Here is a 21,950-nt window from a genome sequence, read left to right on the forward strand (position 1 = left end):
CAGCCTATTTTAATAAAAATAACGCTAGCTTTAATTACTTAATTTCTATTCCTGCATTTAACTAAATACTATAAGCTAAATTTTAAACTTTTTTTATTTTTTTAAAAACTTCTACTATTATTTTAATATTTATAGCCTATACAGCCTACTTAGCTATTTATTTATTATTTTTTAAAATTATTTAAAAAGAGCTAAGTAGTCTAAATTAATAATAGTAAAAGTAAAAATAAATATTTTTTATATAAAAAATTAAAATTGCTAAATTTTAGCATTTTTAATATTTTTAACTATTAAAGTATTTTTTAATATATAAGCTATTAATAAATAGTTATAAAGGGATAAAAGTTTTTTACTAAGTATTAGTTTTTAGTAAAAAAAAGTATTTTATATAAAAGCTATTATTTTTTTTATTTTTTTAAACTATAAAATTTTATTTTTATAAATACTATTATTTAAAGGCCCTTTACAAGTTAGCTAAAAAAAATTTAATAAGTTAATACTTTAGTAGGCAGCAAAAAAAAAAAAAATTATTTTATTATTATATAGTATAGTAAATAAAAAATAAAAGCTATAAAGTAATTTTATATATATTTTAAAAGCAAGTAATTCTTTTAAACAGTTATATTTAAATTATTAAATATAATTATAACTTGCATTAGACTTATTAGAGCAGAAAATTAATATTTAGTACTATAAAAAAATAATAATAAAGTTTAAAACTATAGTTAGCAATTATTTTAACTTATTTTAAAAAAATTAATATAATTATAAATATTTTTACACTTAAAAATATTTTTATAGAATTAGCAATAGCTTAACTAGGGCGTAGGCGCTTTAAAAATCCTCTTGTAGACAGATGCGTGAGGTGCGCAGCCCGAGCACCGGGTCGGTTCAGATCATCTTTCATCTTACAGCGAGGGACTTACCCGCTAGCATAAGCTAAAAACTGTTTCTAGTTAGCCGAGCAATATGTTGCTCAACGTACAATTGGATAGGTTTGGAGAGGCCTTTCGCTAGGTATGATATTTACACTGGTGTGAGCTCCACTATCTGCTGAATGTATTGATGATTCTCGGCAATTAAAAAAATATACAACTGTTATGGATCACCAGTGGTAATGCGATGCAGCGAGCGATGGCTGATGGTCAGATTTCACCATCTTGAAGATCATAACACAACAGACACGTGAGCTGCAGGTCGCAATTCGAAAAGGAGATCCCTGGTTGAGATTGAGCAACGCAAGGGTCTATTAGAGGCATCATTTGACTGAGATATTGCAGTCACTAGGTGCTCCATAGACATTCAGCTGATAGAAGAAGTTACTCCGAATCCTTGAAGGCCCCAAGCTTGAACAGTTTCTTTGCGTTCTCCTTGCCGATTTTCTTCACATCACCCTCATTCTTCAGGCGCACACCATCGTACCAGTTACATGCATCCCCAAACGACTCAAACGGATAGTCTATGGAAAAGAGAATGCGGTCTGATCCAAGTTCTGTGATGCAGTACTCTAGAGTTGGGGTTGAGAAGTGCCCGCTTGTTGTAATCCAAATGTTCCGAGCAAAGTATTCTCGAATGGTCTTTTGGCATGAGAGCCCGAGCGGCTTCTTAACGTCCTCGAACCAATGATTGATCCTCCACAGATCAAAGGGAATCAGTTCTCCCAAATGGCCTATTATCACCTGCAGCGAAGGGTGGCGATCGAAGACGCCATTTGTGACCATGCCCAATAGGTGGAGGCTGACACCTTGTGCAAAGCTCAAGGGCGGCCCGATAAGCCACTTACGCTTTGCCCACAATTTCTCATGAATCGAACCTGTAGGATTCCTGGGATGTAGATAGAAGGGGACGCTGAGATCCGTAACAGTGGACCAGAAAATGTCCCATTCATCGCCATCGTAAAACATCATATCGTCACCGTCTGGGCCGCTTCGCTGAGTGTCGTTGACGAGGGCGCCTTTGAATCCAAGTTGAGTGACGCATCGTTTCAATTCCGCCGCTGCCTCGCTAGGGTCATGCATTGACAAAGTTCTAATGCGCAAAATTAGTTATAGAACTCATTACATTACATGATGGTTAGTGGTGGAACATAGTAGATAGCGGACTCACGCGAAGGCTCCCAATCGGTCAGGTTGGTCCTTGATGGCATCGGCAATGTAGTCATTTATCTCCACGGCCAACTGATGAGCTTCTTTTGGGTCCCAAATGTCTTGCACTCCAGGCGCCGTATACGACAGGATGGTGTATCCTACACCATGTTTGTCCATGTACTCTATTCGAGTCTTGGTTACATCGGTCATCTCGGCGGCGTGTTTTTCGGCGTGTACTGCAAACATGGACGCCCACCATTTGGTCTTCTCCTGCAAGCGAGGCAGGGCAAATGCCTCCTCTAGCGCCACCTTTCCCAGCATGTTGAGCAATAAAAGGTGAGGTTTGACGGACGAAGATGAAGTGTTCTGAGGATCTTTAGTTGCTCCCGACTGACAATATAGGCTTCAGTGACGATGGATATACACGGGACAATGTTGCGCGCATCCGCCGTTGAGGGGTCGGGCCGCGTGAGCGTGAGAGGAGGAGCTCATCGGTGCGTAAATGTGTTGATGGTTTGTCAGACCAATTTTGGGTAGGGGCTATTAAGATAATCCTGACTAGGGAATGGCCCCCATGCCATGTTTGTTTTCTGAACATCGCTTATCTATACTGCGCGTGGCTATCTGACATGAATCAATGTAATCACAAACATCTCCGCACTCCAAGTACTTTCACAGAACCAGCGATAGCTCAACTAGGGCGTAGGCGCTTTGAAAATTCTCTTATCTGACATGCGGGGAAGGTGCAGGATGGGTCACGTGCCGAAACTACGACCCACATCCGACAACTTAGAAAGAGCCACCCCCATTGCCGCTGGTCTATGGACAGAGCCGGCCATGCCACGTCCAAAAGTGCATCCGAATCTTCGCCAGCGGGCGGCGGAAGCGTGCAGCTTCTGTCGCGCATCCAAGAAGCGTTGCAGCGCGACGGTTCCTTGCGCTGCTTGTCTGAAACGGGGCATCGCAGAATCGTGTCGTCTATCCAAAAGTTCAAAGAGCCCAAGAGTCTCGCTTCCTGGCCCGGGACCTTCCACGGCGCCACGCCTTGTTGAAGAAGACCATAGCGCTGAACCAACAACACCTAATATCATCCCCTCAGGTCATAACCGACCTTCGTCACCGCCCAGCTCTCCCAATAATGCCGTTTTGGTACCCCAAAGTAATGATACGAGTAGCGTTCAAGTCTCGTCGTTTGAAACCGAGTCGCAGACGAGGATGTTGCTAAATCGAAGCGGCAACAGGAGTACGTTATGCGCACCTTGCCGTACTATCATCGAATGTCCAAAGCCCAACTAACGGTATGTTGATAGTGTTCATCGGCGAGGCAGCTTCTATATCCTTCCTTCAACTTGTTCGTGACACCGTTTCAGCGAATTTAGGACCATCTCAATTTTCCCACAACGATAAAGTCGATAGAATGCTGGAGGCCCAGCCTCTGTCACTGGGTACGAGCTGCCCAAGCCCCGACTTTTTCTCTGAAGAAGCATCATCGTATTTCGATGTGTATTGCTCATCGGTAAGTCAAATTCCCCCCGCGCTTGTCTGGGCATGCTTTGATAGCTTTTCAGACCACTGGACTGATTGATATCCTATCGACTACGGAGTCGACGCAGTTTTGCCGCATAGACGGAGAGACTTGCCCAGGTGCACTTTCAACTAATTCGACAATACGGGATCTAGTTATCGCCATCGGAGCACAATGCCAATCCCTTGCAAGTTCCCAGAATGCAGGAGAGAGGTACTTTCGCCGTGCCCAGCTTGCTGCATTCTCCACGATGCTAGAAGACCCTAGCATCGACATGGTTCGTACATTTCTACTAATGTCATTCTACATGCTAGGGCAATGCCGTCGGAACAAGGCATTTATGTATCTCGGCATAGCGACAAGGGCTGCAACATCCACTGGTCTTCATAACAGTGGCTCCTATTCTGGTACATGCAACCTAGAGACTCATCTGAGGTACGCAACTAGCCAAACCCCTACCTCAATGATTCTTTTTCTAAAGACCTTCTTAGGGCTCAGGTATGGATGAGTCTCTGTAATGTCGACATACTTGTCAGCTCCATCCTTGGCAGGCCTCCTGCTACTGGCGGTTTGCGCTTGGATGTCGAGAAAGATCCAATAGACGTAGTTGAAGTCGCTGAAGTCGAGAGCACATCTGTTAAGGTCTCATTCGAAATCCTCACTATCATCAACGAGATAGTTCATCGTATCTACGTTAAGAAGGATAAGTCTATCACTACCGCTGAGCAACTCTTAGGAAGGGTTGAAACATGGAGCCGAAAGCTTCCAAAATCATTATCGAATCACCACAACTCTCTTGAAGACCCGAACCGGAAAGAAAGCCTTGCAGAGATGCATGTATCCTGCCTCTATTACTATGCGATAACTCTCATCACAAGGCCAGTCCTGGTATCTGCTTTGACCTCGGGATTAGGGTCTGATGGGTCGCAATTGGCCTCAGCCTGTCTCGATGCCGCGATCCTTCTGGTACAGACTTGCGTAAATGTTTATAGAAAGAAGTTGATGATCGGCAACATGTGTTTTATCAAGTAAGGGATTGAAGACCTGTAGAATCGAAGACTACTAGCTGATATGAACTATTAGGGCCTTGATATTCGCTTCTGGTCTTATTATTGGGTTCGCTATATTCGTGGAACAAAAGGGAGATGACGAGCTCGACGCCGCCTTCCACGGAGCGCAAAGCATTCTCAGCTTTCTATCAACGCAAAGCCCACAGGCTGCCCATTATATGGATATACTGAGCCTTCTATCGCGTGCTATTACTTCCAAACGTCAAAAACAAACGCAGCGAGGGCGCAACAAGTATGTTGAAAAGCTTTTTGCGCATAGCCAAGAAATCAGTGCTGCTGTTTCCATGGCGCATGATGACAATCTGGTCTTACCGATAAATGGGTCTAGGATCACAACAGAAAATAGCGCAATTCCCTTTCTGGGTAGCGAGATGTTACCATCAACGTTTGAAGACGTGAGTATTGAGTTGCCATTCGATTGGGACATCTTGGAAATTTCTCAGTGGGACAGTTTTCCTTTTTTGGACCAGAGCGATCTTCAGTTCGAATAGTGGGATGTTTATTATCAAGCACCGCAGAAGGTTTTCAAACTCCCACTTTCATATATTCGCTCATCCGTTGTTGCAATCGTGCTACATTAGTCCAACCGCTAACAGAATGTGCGGGAGATTGGAGGTACGGTGTCTGGGTGTTATCTTGAGCTCTAGAATCCAGTGCTCGTCATAGCAAGCACTAGCACTGGAAACGCACTATTTGCCCCCCACTGGCCCAGAGATGATCTTGTCATGAGATTTGTATGCCCACGTGATTTTGGACAATTTTTTTTACTAGTCTAGATAACTAACAGGTGTCTCGTTGGTCGGGCCGCTGACGCAAAGTGATCGGTGGTTCCCAAAGCCGGCAGTAGCCCATGACGAAATTCCGCCCACGCGCACTCGTACCCGATGAGAAGAAAGGTGCAAAAGCCATGGAGCTCCCTAAGAATCGTAAAAGCGGTGTTGCAAATTAGTGAAAGGTACGGTACCGCGACGCGAAATTTGGTCGTAGCTTTACCCGACATGCGGAATCTAATGAGGAGATCTACTGCGGATGATGCACCTAGCAACTGGGGCGACCCGAGTGAGAATATGTACTGTTCTGGCACCAATCACGACTTTAGTGATGGAGACATCGATCAACTCAGCTTTCATACACATAATTACTTCAACGTTCTCGCATTCGCACCACCTCCTAAGTCCTCGTTGTTCTGCCACGTTATCCTCTTTATCTACGTTTCTACTAAATCCATATAACTTATCTTCTGCCTACAAAATCAAGAATGGAGACGACCAATGTAAAATGGCGAGAACTTAGCATTGCGGTGATTGGGGGCGGAATTGGGGGCATGTCGTCGGCCATTGCACTCCGTCGTGCTGGTCACAAGGTCACCATCTACGAACGCAACGACTTTGTTGGTGAAGTCGGTGCTTCGGTTTCATGTGCTGCGAATAGAACCCGGTGGCTTCACGAGTGGGGAGTCGACGTGGCCAAGGGCGACCCTGTGGTGCTGAAGAGTCTGATCAACCATGACTGGTATACAGGCGAGACTGTTAGCCTGTACGATCTGTCAGACTACGAAGAGCGGTGGGGATATGTCTATAATATGTTCCATCGTCAGTACATGCATGCAATACTGAAAGAATGCGCCCTTCAGCCCGAGGGAGCAGGTACTCCAGCAAAGCTCGAGGTCAATCACAAGGTACAAACATCCAAGCTAGAACATGATAGAAAAGCCCGCTGAAAATCCCAGTGTCAGAATATTGATATTGAAAGCGGGGCAATACAATTCACCAATGGTGTTAAAGCTCAGCATGAGCTTATAGTTGGTTCTGACGGAATTGGGTCTGCGGTTCGGAAGATCCTAGGTCTTCGGGTCGACAAAAAGCCAGCTGATTCTAGCTGCTTGCATGCAAATGTGCTCACGGATGATGCAACCAAGGCCGGACTTGTTGACTACTCGAAAAATACCGCGTTGGAGTACTGGGGAGGACAGGAAGGGAAGTGGGATAAGATTGTTCTCTCACCCTGTAACGGCGGCAAGCTACTCTCGTACTACTGCTTCTTCCCTCGAGAAGTAAGTGACTACTCAAACCAAAGCTGGGGAGCTGACAGCCTGCCTGTGGAAGAACTGATTGCCCCGTACCCGAATCTCGATCCTCGGGTAAAGGCTCATCTCGCTATTAGCAAGGAGATCCAGCCGTGGCGGCTCTGGGTCCAGTAATTATCCACCTCGAGTCTGAGGATTCCGATGCATCTAGAAAATTCTGACCGGTCATACAGTGAATCGTATCCATACATTCAAAAAGGCCGTGTCGGCCTGCTGGGTGACGCAGCCCATCCAGTACGTATCGAATTCTTACATTCGTAAACGTCAAGCATGCTAATATTTTCCTAGATGATGCCTCATCAAAGCCAAGGTGCCTGCATGGCCATCGAAGATGCCGCGGCATTCGGGATCCTATTCAGTAAACCGTTCTTCAACGGAAATGTTGCTGAAACTCTCGCGGTCTATGAGGAGATCCGACTCCCGCGTGTAACCCGCGTTCAGACCGCTGCGGCGAAAGCGGCATACAACATCAATGAAAGAATAGGTACCTTAATCCGCATACTTCATATGTCTTTCTTATACTGATGTCCCGTGCAAGGATTCTCAAACAACACGGATAACCCCAATTACAAGGTCGAAGATGAGAAAAGGAAATTGACCATCGAGGAGATGAACGCGTGAGTTTACAGAGCAGTACCCTTCAAATTCTTCTTATCCAGCTTACATGTTGGCCTAGATACGACATGTATGAGGATGTCAAGGAAGCGCTCGCCCGCAGACGGGGCCAGAGGTATAGCGGCCATTACATCAAGGGACTACCCATTGGATTGAAGTTACCAAATGGAGCTGCTGGTGGCGGATAGATGTATAGTTACCTTCCAGTCTGGTTATCAAACTGAAGTTATAATTTGTCTATATTTGACGTCTATCAAGTACACGGGCCAATATTGTCCTTATAAATATAATATCAACAATCAATTGCGTTCCAGGCCGCCGTTCTCCAGCTACTCACTGATAGGAGAGGAATGACACCACCTTTAACGTACGCTTAGAGAAACGGAAAGATCGTTAAGATGATACACTCGGGGAGATACCGCCATGCGCAATGCCTTGAACGCCAGTGGTGGTTAATCGCAAAGTCCTAACGAGGTCTGATCTTATGTAGTAGTGAAAGGGCATACGTGCGCGAATAAGATAGCTAACGCTAATGGGTCATTTCACTGGAAGCAAAACATGACAGGGCTTCTCACCGCCCCGCTCTCATATAAGACCATCCCCTACTAGATTCTCTGACAATCAATACCAGCTGGCCAACTGCGTGAACCTCAACCCCGAAGACTCGATCAACCTCTCGACTCCGTGGTCTAGCGCCGACCCACAAACACACACACACACACACACGCACACACACGCACACACACGCACAGGCCACCACAAGCCTTGGTGAATCAGTCTTGACACCCTCATGTATGGTACCCACGGCGCCTGAAGCAAGTTCCATTCGCTGTGTGTCACCAGCGGTTTCACTAGCCTACAACATCCCCAATTCGATTCAACTATTGAGGAAAAAGGTCAACAAACAAGCGCGGGTGTCAAGTCAACTACCTCCTCGCTACACGACAATTTATCATATATAGTCTAAATCTAGTAAGTATCCTTAATCGTCCAACATAATATACAAAAGCCGCTGATACCTCAGCAGCAAAATGACGTCAGGCCCATTAGCTCGTGCTGCTGCCGCCCCCAAGAACTCAAGTATGACCGTCTGGGACACAGTCTTCGGAGACTTGAAAGAGCCTAAGAAAGCTGGTAGGAAGATTCTCTCTGCTATCCCCGTTAAGGATATCGACATCCTCAGCTGGTCATATGGAGACCGCCAGAAATTGGTCTCCAAGGGAAATCGCATTCGGATCTTTGCGGGAGATGTGCTCATCACCGATATTTCGAGGCCCTTATTTCGCGCGACTTCTGAGATCGCTGCCGTAATTCTTAGGAATGGCGATGTCAAGCTACCCGACGATACTGACATAGGTGGTGTTATTCAAATTGTCAACCACCTCGAGGCAGTGATTAAGTTTAAACACAAGCCAAATCAGTTGTCCAAGAACATGACGATGTTGGAATCTCTGAGCATTTGCGCTGCTGCGAATCTTCTCGGGATGAGTCGTTACGTAGACCACATCTACAAGAGGTGCGAGGCACTTCTTCGCAAGGGTCTACCCACGTATGAGAACCTCGACGCAATCATTGCATTTTCGAAACATCATGAGCGGCTGTTCAGTATTGTTGTCAACGATCTCGCGGTCCACGTTCGGGATGATACGATACCTGATGTCGAAGAGTTCAATGCCTATCTCATGCTGAACCCAATTCTCGATGCCACTATCAAAGAAGTCAACGAGAAGTACGCTACCAATCTGCTCCGCCAGGCTGAGCGCGAGGAGCGCCGCATTCGTCTTGTGCAGGCTCGTGCTCGTCAAGATGAACAGAAGACGCGCGACGACGAGCGCCAGAAGATGGAAGACGCCCGTAATAAAGCGTTCTGGGACGAAAAGAAAGCTAAGGCTGCGACTCTCGAGATCTCTTGCCAGAAAAAGGCTTTAGAAACCATTCCAAAGGACCGAAAATTTACGTCGGAAGAGCGCATGCACTGGCTACGCACCAAGGGTAAACAGCCACCGAAGGGTTGTTAGACTGATTAATGCAGTCTCGTAGATGAGCCGATTACTGTACAGGTGGCCGAGTGGAAATGGAGTGCAGTGTTCGGCGTTAATATGTTTTTGTTACAAAGACAAGTTCTATGAAGGGGCTGGAAGGAAAGACGAGGGCCGAGTTGCTCAAATAGTACGCGGGTTCTCAAACATGATGCGATAAGCTTGCTATACATTGTATATACAAGAGAACTGGAGTTTTAAAGCTCAGCCAGAGCTTTCTATGAATCGCACAAGCGGTATTGCAACAATGAATGCAACTCATTATGGCAATCATGTAACTGCACCTACCACCCACGAATTTATACATTGTAAGAACTACACCCAAGGTGTCAGAGTCCGAGTGAATGACAGGTCATGAGCTGAAAACAAGCTATGTAGATGTTTCACGCTGCTCAAGTACTGGTTTCGGTCGCAACGGACATGTCTACAGCGAAATCGTCCTTATACCGCCTCTGAGAGAAGAAATGAAGGTGTAAAGCTCAGAGAGCTCTCTGGAAATTGTAAAAGTGGTGTTGCAACACAATGAACGGTACGTTACTGCGACACAAAAAGTAACAAGGTTGACCATTGTGAATTTACGAGGAGGCTACTAGTGCAGTCCCCTTCGAGTATAAGTCTCGTCCCGCTCCCGCCTCCTCTTCCCTTTTTTAATCAGACCCACAAAGCATAACCCATAACTCAACAACCTCCACTGACGATTTGAAATTATCAACCATCCGAACCGTTCATACCCTATCACGTTCTCCACCAATCACCAGCCACATGGCTTTTCATAACACCAAAATTCCGACCACTAAGTGGATCGATATGCTCCCTGCTGTTAAAGTCGATGGAGCTGGGGAATCCAAAGGCCATATGTCTCGTCGACCAACTGGGGTCCGTGGCCTACCGCTCAAGCAGCGAATAGACCTCATGAAGGGCCCCATCGTTCAATTTCGAAAGGCCGATGGTACCATACTCGACGCAGACATGCCATTTGCCCTCTTCAATGCTGCTACTTCGAACAAAGAGCTTGTCGTCACACGTGACAACGGCTCTCATGAAGTTCAGCTTCCCAAACACGCCAAATCCGACGCCGTGAAGTTTTTCCTCACACATATGAACAATCTCGCGTCCGAGAAATACGTTCGCGAAGTCCCTTTCACGAAGAACATGGAGCTTAACTTGCATCTCTGCTCTGTTGCCGATGACCTTGGTATGCGCCAATATACCCAGTATATCTTCAATGGATATTACTACCGCTTGCAGACAACAGTCCCTACTCCTGACGATGTTAAGGCTATCGGCAAAGTCAACACTCCACTTGGGGATAAGCTGTTCAATACAGTCGGCTATCGTCTTGCGAAGCTAGCTTGGGATGGTGAACATCCCAATGTTACAGCTTTCAATACCTATCTCGTCACGGACACCCGGCTCGCCGCAATTGTCAAAGATTTATACGCCAAGCGAGAGGCTGCAGCTCGATATCAGGCTCGTCTAGAAGAGCACCGCTGTCAAGAGAAGGAAGCTGATCGGCTTGAGAAGGAGCACGAGAAGCGCGACGCTGCTGTTACAAAGGAGCACTTGGCCAAAGACAAGAAGAAGTGGACTGATCTGAAGCACAAGGACGCCGAGGTTCGTGCACGTGTTATTGAAAAGAAGCGTTCGGGGGAGAAGCTTACTCGCCAGGAAGCGGCCATGCATTACTTGATGTTTTGCAAACGTGTTCCCGTCTAGATCTGATTAACAACATCGACATCTCAGAGGAACATGAGGTTCTCACCTGCAAACCACAATAATTTTGGTATATTTTCATGGAGGTCTTTAGTCCACCGAGCGTTCCTTTAACCACCATAGACTAGCACAATGAATCTTCCGGGGTGTAGGCGTTCCTCAAAGAATTTCTAACTATTTCCCACAACAATGCCCGCTTGACTTATCTTCCACTCAATATCTCACACTGCAACTGTATTCCTAGTTTACATGTTTATGTAAAAATCGGTTCATGATTTTGAACAGTTTGACTATGGAATCTTCAAATTGTGTGCGTGAAAAGACGGAAGCTTCCAAACTCATGTTTGACACATGAACCCCTGGCACCGATCATCTCTCATGATGACGTGTTGAGGATTCCCCAGATTAGCAGAACCCTAAAGTCTTGAGTATTCGCTTCCCTCGAAATTAGAGAGAAGAATCTAGTCTAATCGAAGCCCGCTCGTACAGGTCATTCTGTTGCACTACCTAATGAAACTTGAGTTTGACACAGCACGCACTGATTCCTCGCCATGCCAAATAAAATCTTGCGGCAAGCAACTTTTAACTTTCTTCTAGTAATCCGAGGTATTTCAGTTTGCCCATCGGATACCTAACGTTACTACTAGAGACGATATTATCATCAGGAAAGAACACATGTGACCACGGCAATACCAATTTTGCGAGGAATTGTGTACTCACAAAGTGTGGGCTCAAAAGTGTAGGCGCACAATGTGCAGGTCCTTCCCTCGTAATAAAACCTCCTGTAGCTCTCTTTCTCTGATTTCCTCCCAAACCCTTTCAACCAAAACTCAATCTACTCCATATCACCACAATGACCTCTACGGACAAAATCCCCTCGCGCCAGGATGAGGCAACTCGCCGCAACAACAAGTCGAAAAACATCCACAATTTGAGCCAGAAGATGTGCAATAGTTTGGACGTAGGTATAGTTGTTAACATTGTTAACGTCGCTGGAGAAGTTGTGACTAAGATGCGTCTCGCCGTATTCAAAGCTGCATCAACTAAGCCAGAGCTCTACTCCAATGGCCAGATCCATCTTCCAGACACGATTCATGATGCAATTCACGAGCAAGCTGTCAAATGGCTCATTCAAGAACTGAACAAGCTGGCCGAGGACGAGGTGGCTGGTCTCAAGAACGCTTTCCGTGACTTCCACCTTTGCTTTGTGGCTGAGGTCATGGGCATGCGAAAGTACACCCAAAACATCTTTAACGAGTACTACTATCCCTTAAAAGATCATTCTCTTGCATATGAGCATCTCTTAGGCATATCAAAGGTCGAGAACGCTCTTGGACGCAAATTTCTGAAGGACGTCGCTTACGACCTGGCTACTCTGGCTTGGAACGAAGCGATCCCCAACCCCGCAGTCTTCGATTATGAGCTCGCTACGAACGCTCCCCTCGCGAACTCGGTCAATAATCTGTTCAAGATCTGGGAGAATGCGGCTCGCCGCACTGATACTGCCCGTCTTGCAAAGATTCGTCAAGAGGAGGAAGATCAGCACTATAAGGAGTTGGAGGCTAAAGAGAAGGTTCGCAAGGCCAAGAAAGCTGCCCAAGATAAGGCTACTAGTGAGGCAAAGCAAAAGAAGGAGATTGAGCTTCGTGAGCGCATAATCAAGAAGAAGCGCACTGGCGAGAAGCTCACCCACGAGGAGGCGCGTATGCACTACATCATGTATGGTAAGCGAGTGCCCATCTAGACTGATCGAAGCATTGAAAGTCTCTCTGAGAAGGTATGAGACTTGCTTTTTGGATCGCATATGATGATCTGTCAACTGCAGGGGGACTTATTGATGTAGTTTTGCGCTTGTTTTATCTTGCTCCCTTCCTCCGTTCAGGAACAGTTGGGTCTTGGTTATAACAAGGTTTATAAACATTTAATTGTATTAGCTCTTTTCAAACTTGTGTGTACCCATTGCCTCAGAAATAGCAAACACCTGCCTCTCCCTACCTATATTAGAACGCTAGGTAGCCTGTAGATAAACTTTTCTTTTAAATTCGTATCAGTCCGTATCTTGCGGCTCGAAACCCTATACCCAAATCATTGTTATGACTATACTAACTTCAGGTTTTCAAAATTAGCTACCGAAGCCTGCGGAAACGGGTTTTCTCAGGTATATTAGTAGTTGCTGGGTAACAATCAGTTTTACTGACCTCTCTATAAATAGTAATCGAAACCCTCGATGTATCCTTTCACAAAAATTGTCGTTTTAGAGAACATTATATTGTCATAATCGAGTCCTATATACACAATGCTGCGTCCAATTTTCAAGTAGCATTTCCGTTGAGAGACTTTCTTGGGGTGAAGATGCGGAATTCCTACCAATTAAACCTCTAATGCCAAGTTTTACCATTGTGAGTGAAACTTAGTTAGGGCAACGAAGCATAGTGTGCGGACAACAGCATTCATTCACTGCCAAGACATTAGTGCAGAGAATAAAAAGTTGTAAAAAGCTCGGTCTGGCCTCATTTTATCTCTCCCACCACAAAACATCGACTCTCAACTAGCTTCTATGTTCAAAACCTATCTCCAGCCAGCCACCTTCGAACTCTATTCCGACACCACAGAATCGCTCGACTTCCGCTACGTCCACTCCATCGGCAGATCTCCATAGTCCTGAAACGATGACTCCCACTACTAATTCATCGACTGCCCCGGGCAACGATGGTGACACAGCCACTGCTGTCTCTGCAATCCAGAGTGCATCTACTCAGCAGAACGTTACCGGCGGCCTCCCACACGTCCGTTCCATGGGTCATAAGGGCCGTGCATGGCTGACCTGGGGTGACGTAGTCCAGTTCGTCGATCACCAGGGTCAAGCCATCTTAGAGGGAAAGAATGTGGTAAACATGCCACTTGCCTTGTTCCAAGCGGTCTCTTCAAAGCCAGAGCTTCTGGTTGCGGGTCAGGTCACCGTGCCCGAGTATGTTGATTTGGGTACAGTTAAATTTTTGATTGGCTGTATCAATTTGTTGCCTTCTCTTCCTCGTGTGAATGAGTTGGCGGCCACAAACGATACGTTCCGGGACGTGTGTCTTTGCTCTGCAGCAGATGCTCTCGGTATGGGTACGTTCACCCAGCGTATCTTCGACACATACTTTAAGCGCGTAAATTCGGTCGTGCCGAACGCTGCAAACATCAACGCTATCACAAGCATCCGTACGCCGCAGGGTAACAAGCTCTTCGGCCAGATAGCTTATACCATTGCGAAGAAGTTGTGGGAGAAGAACTTCGAGAATGGCGATGATTTCAAGACACACTACCTACCCACTAACCCTCGTCTGGGTACTGCTATCGACGAATGGTTTTCTAAGTTTGAGCTCAAAGCCGCCCGCGTAGCTGACTTTGAGAAACGCGAGGGCAAAGCAGAGAAAGCAGACCGCATCAAGCAAGAGCATGTTGCAAAGGTCGCCACATTGAAGCAGGAAAAGAAGGCTGCTACTGCAAAGACAAAGGCAGGAGAAGAGGCTAAGGAGAAGGCGGCTCGTATCTCCTATCGCGAGAAAAAGCCTAACGGTATCAAGGTTTTTACCTTTGCAGAGGCCCGTTATGCATACAAGTACCTGGGCATCCGTATCCCGATCAAGGCTGGTTAGTTGGTTATGGTACATATTAGCCATGACCTCTTTTAGGAGACATTTCCGGGCGGTGTAGGGGAGCAGAAGATGAAGGAAGCTCAGGATAAGGTGCCAATGCTGGAAAAGAAGCGCGCTGACCACGGCGCGGAGGCTAGTGTACACTATAATACTTTCTCAAATCGTGTAGCGGTCTAGAAAATTCGTTTTCCTGGCATGTCCATCGGTAATATGTTTTCGATAATTGTGGTAGTAATGAGTCGTGGGAAATATGTCGGAGTTTGCGGCAGTGGGGCGCAGTCTTATTGCATGGCTCATGCCCAGGGATTTGGCATTCAATGGCGATTAGGTCTCTCTCTCTCTCTTTTAGCCATCCTTTATAGGTCTCTTAAAATCTGCTTTTGCACGTGCAGACTTGTGTGCTCTCCCCTCTGTTGCGCACAGAGTCGCTTCTTCCGTGGCTCACCTTGCTCGTACACACGTTGTGCAGAATACTTACTTACCCATGTTGAATAACGCGAGTATGTCCTGTTTCTGTGGAGTAGAAACTTGGATGTTGTATAAGACACCATCTATTGTCTCCATATATTGGCATTATCATGTCGCATACGGGCGAATATACGTAGATACTCTCTGTAAAGTTTCCGAAACGTGAAGGCTCATCTGAGGAGGAAGCGTGACGGTCTTGAACTTTGCTTCTTAAGCTTACTGTCGTTAGAATACACTATAGTATAATTAGCTCATTTTTCAAACATAGTCCTCTTCCGCCATGCTGGCCGTGGGCATTATCTAATCAGGGGAACTGTGCTGTGAAGGCAGGTGAAGAGAAGCTCCCGTGCTCTATCATAAGAAAAGCCCCATAAATCTACGGCAAACAGATAATGCGAAAATCAGAATACCTCATCTTTCCCCAGAAGTTAATCTCGGGACCGCGAATAGCTTTACTTTGCTCGAATACCGATAAATTACACGCAATGCCTTCGTCGATCGACCAAGCCCGCGCCATCGATATCGGGAAGTGGCAATTCCACCAACGTCAAGCACTCACCAACGGCACCAACGGCGCTCTAATCTGCATATTTTGTGGCAATGTCCTAGTTTTCGAGCTGCCATATCGCCTGCTAGCGGCAGTCTCTGGCCTTCCAGCTATTCATGAGATCTCCTCCGATACCGGCTTATCAAGTCGTCATTTTTACTACGAGCCAGCAAAACCGAATTAAGCATCTAGTATTTTACCTGATTATCAACTGGTACTCCTTCTATTATATCCTATCACTCCCTATATCATGCCTTAACAATGATTCCTGATCAGATTAATATCACAGTATCAAGATGTTGACATGATGGAGCTAACTAAGGAAGAGCGACTACACAACAAGGATTACAAGTAGCCTTGATACATAATCTTGGACAACCAGTGAGCTTTGGACGAAATAGAAGAGATTGGATTTGATCATGGAAAGGGATAAATATCTCTATTTCAACGGGACGCTCGCGGTTTATTCTACGACCAGAAGTCTTACTATGCGTCTTACTATGCGGGTAGAAGAAAGTAAAAACGGCGAACCGTGCGATCATGTGAAAGCTATACGTTCGGTGGGATCTCGGTATGCACTCAGCAAAGCGTAAGTAACAGTATGCAGAAATGTACTGATGTTCCTGTTGCAGGAGGCCTTTGAGGGTTAAGAAGATTTTCAAAGCGCCTACACCCTAATTAAGCTATTACTAGTTCTGTAAAAATACTTTAAGTACAGAAATATTTATAATTATATTAATTTTTTTAAAATAAATTAAAATAGTTGCTAACTATAGTTCTAAACCTTATTATTATTCTTCTATAGTACTAAATATTAATTTTCTAATAAGTCTAATGCAAGATTTAATTATATTTAATAGTTTAAGTATAAAAAGAATTACTTGCTTTTTAAGCTTATATAAAACTTTTTTACTTTATAGTTTTTAGCTTCTGTCTACTGCACTTTTAATATATAATAGCAAAACAAATTCTTTTTTTTTTTACTTACTTTAGTATTAACTTTTTAAACCTGCTTTAACTAAAACTTTAAAAGCCTTTTTTTTAATAATTTTATTATAAAAAAAGCTTAGCAGCTTAAAGAAATAAAAAAAAACGTAGCTTTAGTATAGCTTACTTTTTTTTATTAAAATTATATAATAAGTAAAAAGCTTTTATTTTTTTATATTTATTTACTAATAATAAAAGCTATGCTAAGTATTAAGCTTATTAAAGTAGCTAAAGTAGCTGCTTTTTACTAGCTACTTTAAAAACTAATTACTAAAACTAAAACTATAGAAAACTATAGCTATATAAACTTTTTTAAAAATTTTAAAAAAATACTAAAAGTATAGTTGTATAGGCTATATAGGCTATAAGCGCTAAAGCAATAGTAAAAGTCTAAGTAAAAAATTAAATTGCTTTAAAAAAATAAAAAAATTTTAAAATTAGTATTTAGTTAGATGCAAGAGCAGAAATTAAGTAACTAAAGTATTATTTTTATTAAAATAAGCTAGTTAGGAAACTATAGTTAAAAGCTGCTGCTAGACTACTTTAGGCAGAAGAAATTAAACGCGTACGTTGAGGAGACTTTGAGAACTTTGAGAATTTGAGGGTTAAGCTACAAGGACGGGCGAGTAGCTAGCCTAGTACTCTAGCGCCATGAGCTCTTTTGGTGTCATGAATTTGTGTTGCAACTGTGTAGGAAGAGAAATGCCACTTCGATTCATTTCAACATTCCGTAGAAGATTATAAGTCTTCTTGTGTTCTGGCCATTCACTGATATGAGGGACTTTGGCGCCATTTTCGATAAGACATTGAATAACTGGCAGTTCCTTTCGATGAATCGCGACATCAATGGGCGTCACTAGGTCCTTCGGGATAGATGGGAGATTGGATTTGACCAAGATGTTTATCTCAGCGCCAAGGTCCAACACAGTCTGAACAGCGACGACCTGTCTAGAGCGCACGGCGATGAAGAGCGGCAGAGTCAAGATGCTGCCTTCGTTAATATCGGAAGGAAGATGGCGAAGAACCATTTGAATACTGGAGACGTTACTGATTTCACATGCGTCTGAGAGTGTTCTTCGAGCAGTGACCATCGAGGTGCCCCCGGGGCTGTATTCCAACAAATGTGATAACACCTTATCGTTGCTATGAATTATCGCGATGTAGGCCAAGTGATCAAACGTATGTTGACCAAGCTTCGGTAGGTTTTCAGCGTAGAAGTCGAGAAGAATTTTGGTTGTTTCGGCGTCTTCCTTTGTGATCGTCGTGGCGATGACGCTGTGCATAGGGAAAAGAGGAGCGAAATCGTATGAGGGCCCGATAAAATTTTCGAATACTCTACGATGTCCCCTGAGATTGAGTGTCTTCAGGAAAGCAAGAATAACTCCGAGCAACAATCTATCGTGTTCATTCACGGCAAGTTGCAGAGGTTTGCACTCTAAGAATATGTTTCGATCGTCGGTTTCGGGCGGCAACATCGGTAACAGTTTCTCGATGACGTCGTAACCCTTCACTGCAATGGAAGCTGACAGTTTATCGTAGATGTTGAGATCGGCCACGTTCCGCCAACTATACGAAGAACAGGCGCAAGGTGTTTTGCTCGTGCACAAGACGTCGTTGGCGAGTCTGCGAGGTCCCCCAATCCACATCTTCTTCAGGCCATCGAGAAGTTCCTCCGTATAAAGTATTCGTTCTTGATGGGTTGTGAACCCGATCTCAGTGGCGAGAAAGTCGACCATGCTGCTAATTTTCTTGAGTATCTGCTCGTTAGCGCCGCGTGGAGCATCCATACGCTTCATGATAAAGCGCGAAAGACTATTCGTGAGGACCATGTGATTGCGACCTGAGAGCATACTGTTGGGATGTTTGGTGAAAACGTCGTGCTCGATCTCGGCAGCAAAGGTACGGCACACTTTCCGCAGTTCCCATGCTTCTCTCGGCCCCGCAACTTTTACCAACTCATGGGCGACCTGCTGAAACAGCTCTGGGGGAAGGTCAAGAAGACTCGTCATAACTGAGGTGATGTAGTAGCCGATGGCTGGAAGAGATATCCCAGTTGTGGTGCGCGTTTGTGTAGGCTGGTCCTCGTTGGGGCGGTGATTGAGAGAGTGAAAGTTGTTTATATGTAATAGAGTGATCAGGTAGGGAGTAATCAGCAGCGGTTGGGGCGGCACGTTACTGAGGTTGCCAAGACAGCTAGCTGCAGGCTCACAGTCCGAGTAGCCGTTAGCGAGAGTGAATGAGATATAGGTTTCAGATCTGACTCGTGTTTGTCTTGAGTTAAATCACGTCTTTTGAAGTTGAAAATACCTCCTGGAATGAATGCAATACTGATGCAGCCCAAACTCCGTTAGATCTGAGAAACTATTTTCTTGCAGCAGTTGTGGATGCCGTATTTCCCAGTGACGAGGCAGTGCGGACCTTGAGCAATAATGCGACACGAATGGGTTTCAGAGCTCGAATGAAAGGTATTCAGACTATGCTGGGCGCGTTGGAAATGGCGCATTCTCTTTCACCGTCACCCGCGGTTGTTCGTGACCGATTCGTGAATTGTTACCCCGCCAACCTCTACAGTTGCACCTGCCTCTACTAGCACCCCCCTCTAAGCCCGTCATCAATATCTGTTCTTGCCCTCGCAACTTCTTACTGTCCATACCCAACGAAAAAGAATTCCTCCTCAACCAACAAAAGGGTATCTACGACTGCTACTTACGTTACCACATCCTCGCAAAAACAACCGTGAACATCATCCTTGCACGCTATTACGTAAGGCACCGACCACGGATCGTACGCCAAGTTCATCATATCCATCAATCATAAACAGCTGCTCAGCGACTTTCGACTTAAAGCCTCATGTATCTTCAAGATTTGCCCCCCGAGCTGTTCCAACAAGTAACACACGATCTGGTCGATGTTATCGGAATCCGACGCGCATGGAATCTGCGAAGTATTTCTCGAACATTTGCCACATATATCGGGCACGAGATCCTAGCAAAGCGTCCGTTGGCAGACTTCGTTAACTATACTCAAACCCGGATTCTGGTGAGATTCTTCGACCGATATCTGCTCAACCGGCTTCATGTACCACTTGATGCTGATCTGGATTTTCTTGCTAAGATCAAGATCTTGATCGAATATCTGTTTGAGGAACTGGGGGCGAAAGATCGTCAACAGCGTGAAGAGATCACCACCAAATTTTGTAAGGGGATCAGTGGGTTGTCGAACGAATACATTATTCTTGGTGGACTTCGAGCTCGAAACGATCCTCCTCAGCCGTATGACTACGTATGTAAAACGTGGACGTATCAGGAGCTTGACGCACACGACAAGGCATCTGCAGCGTTCGCCGTGGAAGAATACCACCTCATACCGAAAATGTTTCCGGAGCTTGGCAATAACAGAAAGTTACATTTTCTTGAGTTCAGTTCTCTCAATATGGCTATAGCACTAAGTGGGGAGACGCTATTGGAGCCGATTCTGCAGTACCTAGAATCACTCAAGTTGCCCGACCTTGATCGCTTCTTTGAACTCGCCTTAAATGGCAACACCGGCTTCAATATCTCCCAAGGCATCTCTAGAGCCATTTACAAAGGAAACCTCCATGCTACTAAGACCCTACTAGGATTTTACAGCAAGAATATGCCTAATATGGGTCCGAAGAAGTGGGCCTCATTGGTCGAAGTCGCCGTCATCGAGGGTAGACACAGCCCACACGACTTTCTCACGCCCATTCTCAACTACAAGCCCAGAGGCAAGTCCCACGTCACTCGTCGGACACTAATCTCGGTGTGCGAATTCGGCTCTCGCGCTATGGTCAATAGCATACTAGCACATTGGAACACTGATATCAACACTGGCTCAATCCTTACCCTCCCACTTTTCATCGCTGTCCGCTCAGGAAACCACCACGCTGTCAGCGCCGCCCTAGATTCAGGAGCCGATATCAGCATTTCTGTTGCATCTAACATTCCAACCCTGGTCAAACGTGACTTGACGGCGCTCGAAGTTGCCATCTACAGACGAAAGGTCGACGTTGCTAAAGTGCTCATTGATGCTGGGTCGATCGTGCCTCACATCTCGACGTGGCCGACGCACAGGCGCATGTATAATCTCCTCCGTGAGAGTGTTCACAAGAAAACCAATGCAAAATTGCCCGAGTTGTGGCAGTTCAAGGATATGAGCAAGGCAGACATGCAGGCGTTGGAGTACTAAGTTTCCGAACAATGTATCGCTGATCGCTGAGGTGAGGCTAGCATATCGCCTTCGGATCTTCTTTCGCTCTTGAGAACATGACGTCAGGTGGCTCAAAGTGCCTCTAGTCAAGTTCGTCTAAGCGAGGCTTTTTTGTACAGTAATCTCTCTCCTAATGGGCATCCTGCGTCGGTATTTTGAGTTCTACTAGCCTTAATTGCGAGATTCTTAGTTTATCATTCTGTGCATGTTTACATCTGTGAAGGTATCCCTTTCACCCAAAAGATCGGAAATTACAACGCGGCTAGCAACGTGGTAGCTTGCTCTTGGACTGACCCTAGCGTTGCTTAGTAGCGCAGCCTTTTCCTTTCCCCATTGGCATATATATATGACCTCAAATCGTCTCCATCGGCTAGTCACCATCGCAAAATCTCCAGCCCTTCAACCCGAGCAGCGTTTGAGCTTTGATAAGAGTACAGATCTACTAGCCAATCGTGTTATAGGGCCTCCTCGTGCCGCTCTTCGTCCACTTCGGCGGCGGTTCTCCTCGCAAGACCTCTGGTTTCGGTATGGTTTTACATGCTCCCCTCTTTTGTGAGAACGGCCGACACTAAAATCTAGATCTACTAGACCTGCCGCACCTATCAACTCGGCAAACACCAGAAATCTTTCACTTAATCAATGGGTTAGAAAGTAGAAGAGCTAATGTTTTTGAATCTACAAAATCTAATGGTTCCACAATCAACTCGCTACCAGCCTCCTACATGGTGCATCTTTTAGACTTACCTCCGGAGATCCTCCAACAGATCGTCCGCTAGATAGTTGCCGGTTCCGGTGTGCGCAGAGCTTCGAAGCTGCGCAGTGTCTGTCGTACGTATAGCGGTGATCCCACCCTATATGCTGGCTAACTTGATCAGGTTACCTTGTTGGAGAAATTTCCGAGAACATCTTTTGCCTTCAACCTCAGCAAACTTTTCAGGACCC

At 45.3% G+C, this 21,950-nt stretch overlaps 9 protein-coding genes across 9 annotated transcripts; 7 read left to right on the forward strand and 2 right to left on the reverse strand.

The window, feature by feature from the left end:
* Window positions 1–1,292: 1,292 nt before the first annotated feature.
* Window positions 1,293–2,408, reverse strand: K460DRAFT_340534 (amidohydrolase 2; the record flags this gene model as incomplete). Its single annotated transcript, XM_040931117.1, has 2 exons — window positions 1,293–2,028; window positions 2,107–2,408. The coding sequence occupies 2 exons, from the start codon at window positions 2,406–2,408 to the stop codon at window positions 1,320–1,322; spliced, it is 1,011 nt and encodes a 336-aa protein (XP_040785500.1). The 3' UTR covers window positions 1,293–1,319.
* Window positions 2,409–2,924: 516 nt separating this feature from the next.
* Window positions 2,925–5,173, forward strand: K460DRAFT_340538 (uncharacterized protein; the record flags this gene model as incomplete). The annotated part of the gene is made up of 5 exons (XM_040931118.1): window positions 2,925–3,330; window positions 3,398–3,603; window positions 3,656–4,047; window positions 4,104–4,640; window positions 4,696–5,173. 5 exons carry the CDS (start codon window positions 2,925–2,927, stop codon window positions 5,171–5,173), a joined length of 2,019 nt encoding a protein of 672 aa, XP_040785501.1.
* Window positions 5,174–5,940: 767 nt separating this feature from the next.
* K460DRAFT_288845 (putative salicylate hydroxylase) lies at window positions 5,941–7,571 on the forward strand (the record flags this gene model as incomplete). The annotated part of the gene is made up of 6 exons (XM_040929083.1): window positions 5,941–6,360; window positions 6,412–6,878; window positions 6,942–7,002; window positions 7,057–7,252; window positions 7,307–7,385; window positions 7,445–7,571. The coding sequence occupies 6 exons, from the start codon at window positions 5,941–5,943 to the stop codon at window positions 7,569–7,571; spliced, it is 1,350 nt and encodes a 449-aa protein (XP_040785502.1).
* Window positions 7,572–8,465: 894 nt separating this feature from the next.
* On the forward strand, window positions 8,466–9,401 carry K460DRAFT_288836 (uncharacterized protein; the record flags this gene model as incomplete). The annotated part of the gene is made up of 2 exons (XM_040929081.1): window positions 8,466–9,162; window positions 9,247–9,401. 2 exons carry the CDS (start codon window positions 8,466–8,468, stop codon window positions 9,399–9,401), a joined length of 852 nt encoding a protein of 283 aa, XP_040785503.1.
* A 990-nt stretch (window positions 9,402–10,391) lies between these two features.
* On the forward strand, window positions 10,392–11,138 carry K460DRAFT_289945 (uncharacterized protein; the record flags this gene model as incomplete). The annotated part of the gene is made up of 1 exon (XM_040929157.1): window positions 10,392–11,138. The coding sequence occupies one exon, from the start codon at window positions 10,392–10,394 to the stop codon at window positions 11,136–11,138; it is 747 nt and encodes a 248-aa protein (XP_040785504.1).
* An 850-nt stretch (window positions 11,139–11,988) lies between these two features.
* On the forward strand, window positions 11,989–12,879 carry K460DRAFT_407314 (uncharacterized protein; the record flags this gene model as incomplete). The annotated part of the gene is made up of 1 exon (XM_040937058.1): window positions 11,989–12,879. The coding sequence occupies one exon, from the start codon at window positions 11,989–11,991 to the stop codon at window positions 12,877–12,879; it is 891 nt and encodes a 296-aa protein (XP_040785505.1).
* Window positions 12,880–14,029: 1,150 nt separating this feature from the next.
* K460DRAFT_287535 (uncharacterized protein) lies at window positions 14,030–14,776 on the forward strand (the record flags this gene model as incomplete). The annotated part of the gene is made up of 2 exons (XM_040928973.1): window positions 14,030–14,578; window positions 14,648–14,776. The coding sequence occupies 2 exons, from the start codon at window positions 14,030–14,032 to the stop codon at window positions 14,774–14,776; spliced, it is 678 nt and encodes a 225-aa protein (XP_040785506.1).
* Window positions 14,777–17,413: 2,637 nt separating this feature from the next.
* K460DRAFT_356735 (uncharacterized protein) lies at window positions 17,414–18,787 on the reverse strand (the record flags this gene model as incomplete). The annotated part of the gene is made up of 1 exon (XM_040931982.1): window positions 17,414–18,787. One exon carries the CDS (start codon window positions 18,785–18,787, stop codon window positions 17,414–17,416), a length of 1,374 nt encoding a protein of 457 aa, XP_040785507.1.
* Window positions 18,788–19,628: 841 nt separating this feature from the next.
* On the forward strand, window positions 19,629–20,987 carry K460DRAFT_286970 (uncharacterized protein; the record flags this gene model as incomplete). Its single annotated transcript, XM_040928938.1, has 2 exons — window positions 19,629–19,722; window positions 19,786–20,987. The coding sequence occupies 2 exons, from the start codon at window positions 19,629–19,631 to the stop codon at window positions 20,985–20,987; spliced, it is 1,296 nt and encodes a 431-aa protein (XP_040785508.1).
* Window positions 20,988–21,950: the final 963 nt, after the last annotated feature.

The sequence above is a fragment of the Cucurbitaria berberidis genome (assembly GCF_010015615.1).
Source record: "Cucurbitaria berberidis CBS 394.84 unplaced genomic scaffold K460scaffold_4, whole genome shotgun sequence".
Lineage (NCBI taxonomy): Eukaryota > Fungi > Ascomycota > Dothideomycetes > Pleosporales > Cucurbitariaceae > Cucurbitaria > Cucurbitaria berberidis.